The 7,590-nt window shown below is 41.7% G+C and overlaps 1 protein-coding gene and 1 non-coding gene across 3 annotated transcripts in view; both read left to right on the top strand.

Annotated features, from left to right (window-relative positions):
* Positions 1 to 694: 694 nt before the first annotated feature.
* UBA2 (ubiquitin like modifier activating enzyme 2) overlaps positions 695 to 7,590 on the top strand; it is a 45,714-nt gene continuing 38,818 nt past the window's right edge. The window contains exons 1-4 of one of the 2 annotated variants that reach the window (XM_036345433.1): positions 695 to 890; positions 4,398 to 4,481; positions 5,889 to 5,959; positions 7,157 to 7,221. In XM_036345433.1, the coding sequence (XP_036201326.1) occupies positions 753 to 890; positions 4,398 to 4,481; positions 5,889 to 5,959; positions 7,157 to 7,221 (358 nt within the window). In that variant the 5' untranslated portion in view covers positions 695 to 752. The remainder of the gene's footprint in view (positions 891 to 4,397; positions 4,482 to 5,888; positions 5,960 to 7,156; positions 7,222 to 7,590) is intronic. The other variant, XM_036345432.1, reaches the window with a different exon arrangement.
* On the top strand, positions 3,526 to 3,659 carry LOC118674924. Its single transcript, XR_004973764.1, has one exon. It is a non-coding gene; the product is annotated as a small nucleolar RNA SNORA5 (small nucleolar RNA).

Raw genomic sequence — 7,590 nt, 5'->3', positions numbered from 1 at the left:
TGTACTTCTTAAACTTCACCTTTTTCACTCAATCCTCCCAAATCCCTTCCCAACTTTTTGCCAGTTTATTTGGTAAAAGTAATTTACTTGTTTTATATATTTTAACAGTTTACAATTTTTAAATTGATTTTAGAGAGAGGAAAGGAGAGAGAGAGAGAAATCGATTTGTTATTACTAGTATGCACGCACCGTTTGATTCTTGTATGTGCCCTGATGGGATGGAACCCGCCCGCACCACCTTGGTATATCCAGAGGATGTTCTAACCAACTAACCAACCCCGCCACGCCAATGGGTGAAAATAATTTAAGAACAATTTTGCATTTCTTTGATTAAATTTCAATATCATTATTGACCGTATTACCCATTTTCTTTATGAGTGCCCGTTCATAACGTTTGCCTATATTTTTTCGATGGGCGACATTTGTTTTCTTCTTAATTTGTAAGAGCTCTTTACATACAGGGGCATCTGTTTGTCACCTGTAAGAAAACCTTGGCTGGCAGTTCAAACCCCAGGCTACAAAGCGACCCTTACGCTTCTTAAACTGGAGCGTGGGTGTGAGGACATCGCAAACGACACAACCCGGCAGGAGCGCAGCCCCGGCTCCGAGGAGCCTTCCCGGCGCACAGCCCACCGCGCTCGGGCAGGCCGCAGTGCGCAGGAACGGAAGCCGGGCCGCCCTTCCCCCACCGCTTCCGGCCTCGGCTCAGTTCTCCCGCCTCCGCCTCCGTCGCGGCTCGTGGTCGTCCCGCCATGGCTCTGTCGCGGGGGCTCCCCCGAGAGCTGGCCGAGGCCGTGGCCAGGGGCCGGGTGCTGGTGGTGGGCGCGGGCGGCATCGGCTGTGAGCTCCTCAAGAACCTCGTGATCACCGGCTTCTCCCACATCGACCTGGTGAGGGCCAGGCGTGCGCGCGGGCTGAATGGGGGGCCGTGGTGCCGAGGTCCGGGGGTCGGGACCGGCGTGCGGGTGCCACGGCCGGCCAAGGGACGCCGGGGTCCCGGCTGGAGAGAGGGAGCCCCCCGACGGGGACGGAGCGGGCCTCGCCGCTCGCTGGCCTGCGCGGGACGCTGTGAGGCCGCGGGCCCGGTCTTCCGGGCGTCCCGCGGGGCCGGGCTCCGCTTCCCGGGCAGCGCCGATGTGTGGCGTTTCTCGGGTGGAGAAGCGGCCTCTTTCTTGTCGTTTAGCTTTAGAGCAGTTCCTAGCGTTAATGGGAGGCGTTTCTAGTGCAGGTTGTGACTGTTTAAGCCAGAAGCGGGGGTCCAGAGCGGAGGGTGGCGGTCATCGTTGCACGCTGAGCCCCTGTCCCGAGCCTGAGGGGACCCGAGGGCCTTACCGCGTGAACGCTTTAATCTTCCTGCCACCGGAGGCTGCGAGCGCAGGTGCCATCACAGTCAACAGATTTCAGGGAAGAGCAGTGAGCTGCAGTGACGCTTGGCAGTTTACCTTGGTCACCAAGCAAGTGGCAAGACTTTCGGCCTCACGCTTTTCCGTCCTGGGTCCGTCTGCGTGACTGTTACCATAGACAATACACTTGCTTATTTCCTCAGAGATGTTGGTTGGGATCTTAACGTTTGCGTTGGTTTACAGTGACTGATTTTAAGTGTAGGTATTTCTGTTACAGTGAACTTTTTAGAGATTAGAGCTGTTTCCTGGAATTGGATGTGAGTTTAAAGGTGTCTTAAGATGTAATGAAAACTTGGAATGAAAAAAGAAAAAGTAGAGATGGCTGACGGAGCTGATAATGGGTGATGGGGACACAATTCAAGCATGTTCCCTTGGGCTTTTTATAGGGCTTTTCTTCCCACTCTCTTCTGTACCACAAATCCCAGTGTGGCTGTGCCTTACCCGATCAACAGTGACACATGTTTGAAAGAACCGTTTGGTAATAGACACCTGAGAAGTACATGCTGATCCTTTATAGCCTGGGTTTGGACTGCCAGCCAGTTTTTGTGGGAAGATTTTTTTTTGGTAATATATTTTTTTGATTTTTTACAGAGAGGAAGGGAGAGGGATAGGGAGCTAGGAACATCGATGAGAGAGAAACATCCATCAGCTGCCTCCTGCACACCCCACACTGGGGATGTGCCAGAAACCAAGGTACGTGCCCTTAACCGGAATCGAACCTGAGACCTTTCAGTCCGCAGGCCGACGCTCTATCCACTGAGCCAAACCGGCCAGGGTGGGAAAATTTTTTATTCAAAGTTTTGTAGTAAATTTTGAACATACAAATAAAAAATTGTTTAGGTTGTTTATGTGTTTTGATGATTTTCACAAATTATAACCAAATCCGTTAAGATGTTTCACAATTAGAACATTTGATTTCTCTTCATATAAATTTATTGAAATGGAATGAAAATGGCTTTAGTCATTTTCATCCTTAATATTTACTTTTTTCCCCCTTAATATTAGGTCTGAGCAGCAGTTAGATAAGGCTCAAAACAACACATTTAAAATCTTGTGTTGAGCCCCAGCTGGTTTGGCTCAGTGGGTAGAGCGCAGGGCTGCAGACTGAAGGGTCCCGGGTTTGATTCCAGCCAAGGGCGCAAGCCCGGGTTGCGGGCTTGATCCCCAGTGCGGGGTGTGCAGGAGGCAGCAGATGAGATCGATGATTCTCATTGATGTTTCTAAATCTCTCTCCCTCTCCCTTCCTCTCTGAAATCAATAAAAATATAATTAGAAAAAAACCTTGTGTAGAGATTTTTCTTACAGCTCTCAGGAAAGAATTATAAACGATATTGTGGGGGCTGGCCGAGGTGGCCCAGTGGTTGTGCATCGACCTATGAACTGGGAGGTCACGGTTCTATTCCGGTCAGGGCACATGCCGGGGTTGTGTATCCGATCTCATCAATGATTCTTATCATTGATGTTTCTATCTCTCTGTCCGTCTCCCTTCCTCTCTGAAATCAATAAAAATATACTTTTAAAAATGGTATTTGCATGTGTGAAGACTTTTGAATTAAAGAAATAGCAAAAACAATTTGTCAGGTATCACTTAAGAAAACAAAGGCAGCCCTGACCAGTTTGGCTCAGTGGATAGAGCGTCGGCCTGCGGACTCAAGGGTCCCAGGTTCGATTCCGGTCAAGGGCATGTACCTTGGATGCGGGCACATCCCCAGCAGGGAGTGTGCAGGAGGCGGCTGATTGATGTTTCTCTCTCATCGATGTTTCTAACGCTCTATCCCTCTCCCTTCCTCTCTGTAAAAAATCAATAAAAAATATTTAAAAAAATAAATAAAAAAAGAAAAAAGGCAGTTAAATCTAATAATGTGGTTTTGAAAGACTAATTAGATTAATAGAGATTAATTATATATTGTTTTTTATTAATCCTCACACGAGGAGGATTTTTTTTTCAATTGATTTTTAGAGAGCGTGGAAGGGAGGGAGGAGGAGGAGAGAAAAACATCCATGTGATGTTTCCCTTGACAGGGAATTGAACCTGAGATCCCTTGTGCAGGGGCCAATAACACTCTTAACCACTGAGCAACACTGCCCAGAACTATAATGCATTTTAAATATGGAACTTTTTTGCAGCCGTATCAAATTCGGTGCCTGCCCACCCATGGCGGGCACTGGCCCAGAAGGCTGCCACAGAAACACTGTGGTGCATGGGCCCTGATCCCCTCTGCTGGGCCTCAGGGATAAGTTTGGCTACAGACATCAAGGGGGAAAAAAAAATAAAAAAATAAAAAAATAAAAAATAAATAAATATGGAACTTTTTATTTTTAAATTTGCTCATTGATTTTTAGAGAGAGGAAGGGAGAGGGAGATAAACACCCATTGGTTTTACTTATTTAAACATTCACTGTTGATTATTTTTTGTTGTTAATCCTCACTGGAGGATGTCTTTTCCATTGATTTTTTTTTTTTTTTTTTTTAAGAGAGAGAATGGAAGGGGAGAGAGAAAGAAACAGAAATGTCAATGTGAGAGAGACACATGATTGGTTGCCTCCTGCACAGGCCCTGGTTGCCAGGAATCCTGCAAACCCGGTACGTGCCCTTGACCGGTAATGGAATCCAAAACTCTTGGATGCTTGAGCGCTCTAACCATTGGAAACACTGGCCAGAACTCACTGGATGATTCTTGTATGTGCCCTGACCTGGGATGGAATCTGAAACCCTGGCCTACTGCCACGATGCTCTAACCATCTGAGTTACTAACATTTGCTAGGATGATTGAACAAAAGAAAAAAAAATACTTTTAAAAAAAATTTTTGAGAAAGTTATCTCAAGTTATTCATTAAGTTATCGGTTTTAAGAATTTTGGTATTTGTAAAAAAGCATTTTCTCCACTAAATGTAGCAAATATCAAAAGTTCTGGGTTATGGTTGCTGAGAATAGTGATATTGCTCAAACATACCAGAAAATTTGTGATTTTTCTGGGGTTTATGTATTTGTAGATTGATCTGGATACTATTGATGTCAGCAACCTCAACAGGCAGTTTTTGTTTCAAAAGAAACATGTTGGAAGATCAAAGGCCCAGGTAATTTCTCATACCATTTCTATTTATCCATTTATATATTCTATGCTTTAATGGATTTTCTATTTATGATATCAGATTAATTTGTACTCTACTAAGAAGAGTATGGGGAAGCAATACCTCTTTGTAGCTGAGGGATTGTTAAGAATAAAAAGAAGGAAAAAGGAAAGAAATTGCATGTAAAATAAAAGCAATAAGAAATAGTTTGGGTAAATGTCAACCTAGTTAAAGGTTAATTAATTTCTTCTTTCCCCATAAAGTCCTGCTAACTAGTATTTTTCTTCCAGCTGCCTGCAACCGTGTGTGTGTGTGTGTGTGTGTGTGTGTGTGTGTGTGTGTGTGTGTGTGTGAGAGAGAGAGAGAGAGAGAGAGAGAGAGAGAGAGAGAGAGAGAGAGAGAAAAGAACTAAAGATGCCCTCTATAGGGGGAGTGGAGGTGTCTACAGAGGAAATGGAAGTGCTCTACCAAATCCTTAAATGGTGTCCCTTTCTGATTTAAATTTCTGATTGATTGCTTAGGATAAACCTCCTGTTCCTACATTCCTGACAGCAATGGTTCTCAACCTTCCTAATACTGCGACCCTTTAATACAGTTCCTCATGTTGTGGTGACCCCCAATTTCATTGTTACACATTGAACATAATTAAAGCATAGTGATTAATCACAAAAACAATATGTAATTATATATGTGTTTTCCCTTGGTCTTAGGCGACCCCTGTGGGTCGCGACCCACAGGTTGAGAACCGCTGCCCTAGAGGTTGGCTGCCCCTGTATTGGCTTATGCTGTTGTCTCTTTTTATAGGAGACAGCCTCCCTTGAGGTTCTAGCCACCCTGACCTTTAGTTCCTTGAGTGTTCCATTTTGATTCAGGGTCGTAAAGTATCTTTTCCCAGCCCTTTTGGCAGGCTCCCACGCTTTTCTCTATTTGGCTTTCTTCTCTAGGGGTACTCGCCCAAACCTCTTGGACCAGACCAGTTCTTCATAACAACCTCTACTTTTTCTGAGTATCATTTATCATACTTTGTAGTTATATTTATCTAGATGGTTATTTGATTAATGTCATTTTTGCTCACCAGTGCCTTGTACAGATCCTGGTACATAGAAGATGCTCAGTAAATATTTGTTGAAGGAATGAATGACACTTCTTTACTATATTTTATATTTTTTCTGATGCTTGACATTCTTGTAGAATTATATATAGGAGTGGGGCAGTCCTACTGTTTATAATTATGTGTACGTAGCTTAATTTTAATGAAATTTTGTAACATTTTAATATTTCTTTAGTTTTTAATATAAGATTATGTCAGTAGGTGAAATAACAGTATTGTCTGCCATAAAAATATTTCAAATACAGATAAAAATGTTGTATTAATTTAGTAAATTAGTAATTTAGTGTTATTTGTTTTTCCAGGTTGCCAAAGAAAGTGTACTGCAGTTTTACCCGAAAGCTAATATCATAGCCTACCATGACAGCATCATGAAGTATGCTCTAATTATTACGTTGCAAAATTGTTTGTTGTGAATTTTTAAAGTTTTATTAAAGTATAAGGTATTTTTACTAGCAAAATATGTGAGCTTGAAGTCAGTCTGCTTTTTAAAAAAATGACTTTTCTAGAATAATTAGAATGTGATAGTTTGTGCCCACATAAGTTGAATGGCATTCTTGTAATAAGTTTATATATATGATTTGAATGATTTAGATAAGAGGTAATATATTTTAATACTTTCAATAAATAATTTACTTGGAAACAATATAAGGATCTTATCATCTTGTTTTAAAGAAAAATATATTCTAAATGATGATAAATCCTTTTATGTGATGATTCAGATTTTTCTAAATATATTGCTCTCATTCTGATTGATTTCAGTTGTGGTCTTTTTCAGTTTAAAAGGTTCCTTCCCAACATAATTCATTTTTTAGGATTGTGATTTCTGTAACATAACCCTAGGAATTTGTGATGGAGCAGTAGTTTTAACAGTATATAAATATGTTCTGATCTTAGTAAAGATAGAGTAAATACAACATTTTGGAGGTGTCAGGCCATAGGGCCTCAATTCTTTACCTATAGTTATGTAACTCAGTATTAAAAATAAGTTCTTATTTGAGGCCTGGAATTAGAGGAAGTTTTATACTTTCTCAGGGAATTTGTATCTCCAGCCTTTTATTCTCTGGATGTTTGCTCTACAAGCCTTCCTATAGCCCTGTAATCCCCTTACCCTGTGTTATTTTCCCAATGCTGCTAAAAGCAGGGACTCTAGGGGCCTGAACCCTGCCTGATCCTAACCATGTGAGGTGAAGCCAGAGGCCAGGCAGATCCTGGGAATGTGTTCTTTGTATGTTCCCAGGCACTTGGTGCCCAGAGAAGGCCTGGTGGCACTAGTGAGGTCATGCCATCTTTCTGCTAGTTGGAGATCCTGCTCTTGTACCCTAGGTAGCTGTTCAAAAAGGATGTGTAGTTATAGGGATTAGGGGCAGTAATTTCTTTAAAATCCACTTCTGGTGTTTAGAAAAAGTCAAACCTATGTAAATGGTAGAGAGCCTTCAAGTTAAGGAATAGGAACACATTGAATAATAATTACTATTATTTAATATAGTAATAGTGCTTTTTAGGACCTTGTGTGAAGATCCTATATGTAAGGCCAGTTGTTTTGTTGACCTTTTTTTGTTTTGCTTTGTAGCCCCGACTATAATGTGGAATTTTTTCGACAATTTATATTGGTTATGAATGCTTTAGATAACAGAGGTGAGATTATTTTAATACTTTTAATTTCTAAGTATTTTTCTTCCCCCATAACAAGGCTGTTTACACATTTAGAATTTATCAAAATATTTTCTTATGAGTTAGAATTTAAAGGGGAAGTATGATCAGGCTTAAGTCTTGACAGATGATTGTAATTTTAATTAAAACTGGTTCCAGGCAGGAATTTAGCTGTCATATATTCTGCTGTTCTACCAAAAGATGTGGATGAATATAAAGGAACTTAAAATACTAAAAAGGGTAACTACATAGGGTGCATTCATGGGTGTTTGATTCAGATTATCCCAGCACTTAAACAGTGTCACACCCCTCATCTATGTGGAAATCTAAGAATTACCAGTGTCTTACCAGATC

The sequence above is a fragment of the Myotis myotis genome, unplaced genomic scaffold (assembly GCF_014108235.1).
Source record: "Myotis myotis isolate mMyoMyo1 unplaced genomic scaffold, mMyoMyo1.p scaffold_m19_p_19, whole genome shotgun sequence".
NCBI classification, from domain to species: Eukaryota; Metazoa; Chordata; class Mammalia; order Chiroptera; family Vespertilionidae; genus Myotis; species Myotis myotis.
This window is presented reverse-complemented; position numbering and strand designations above follow the sequence as displayed.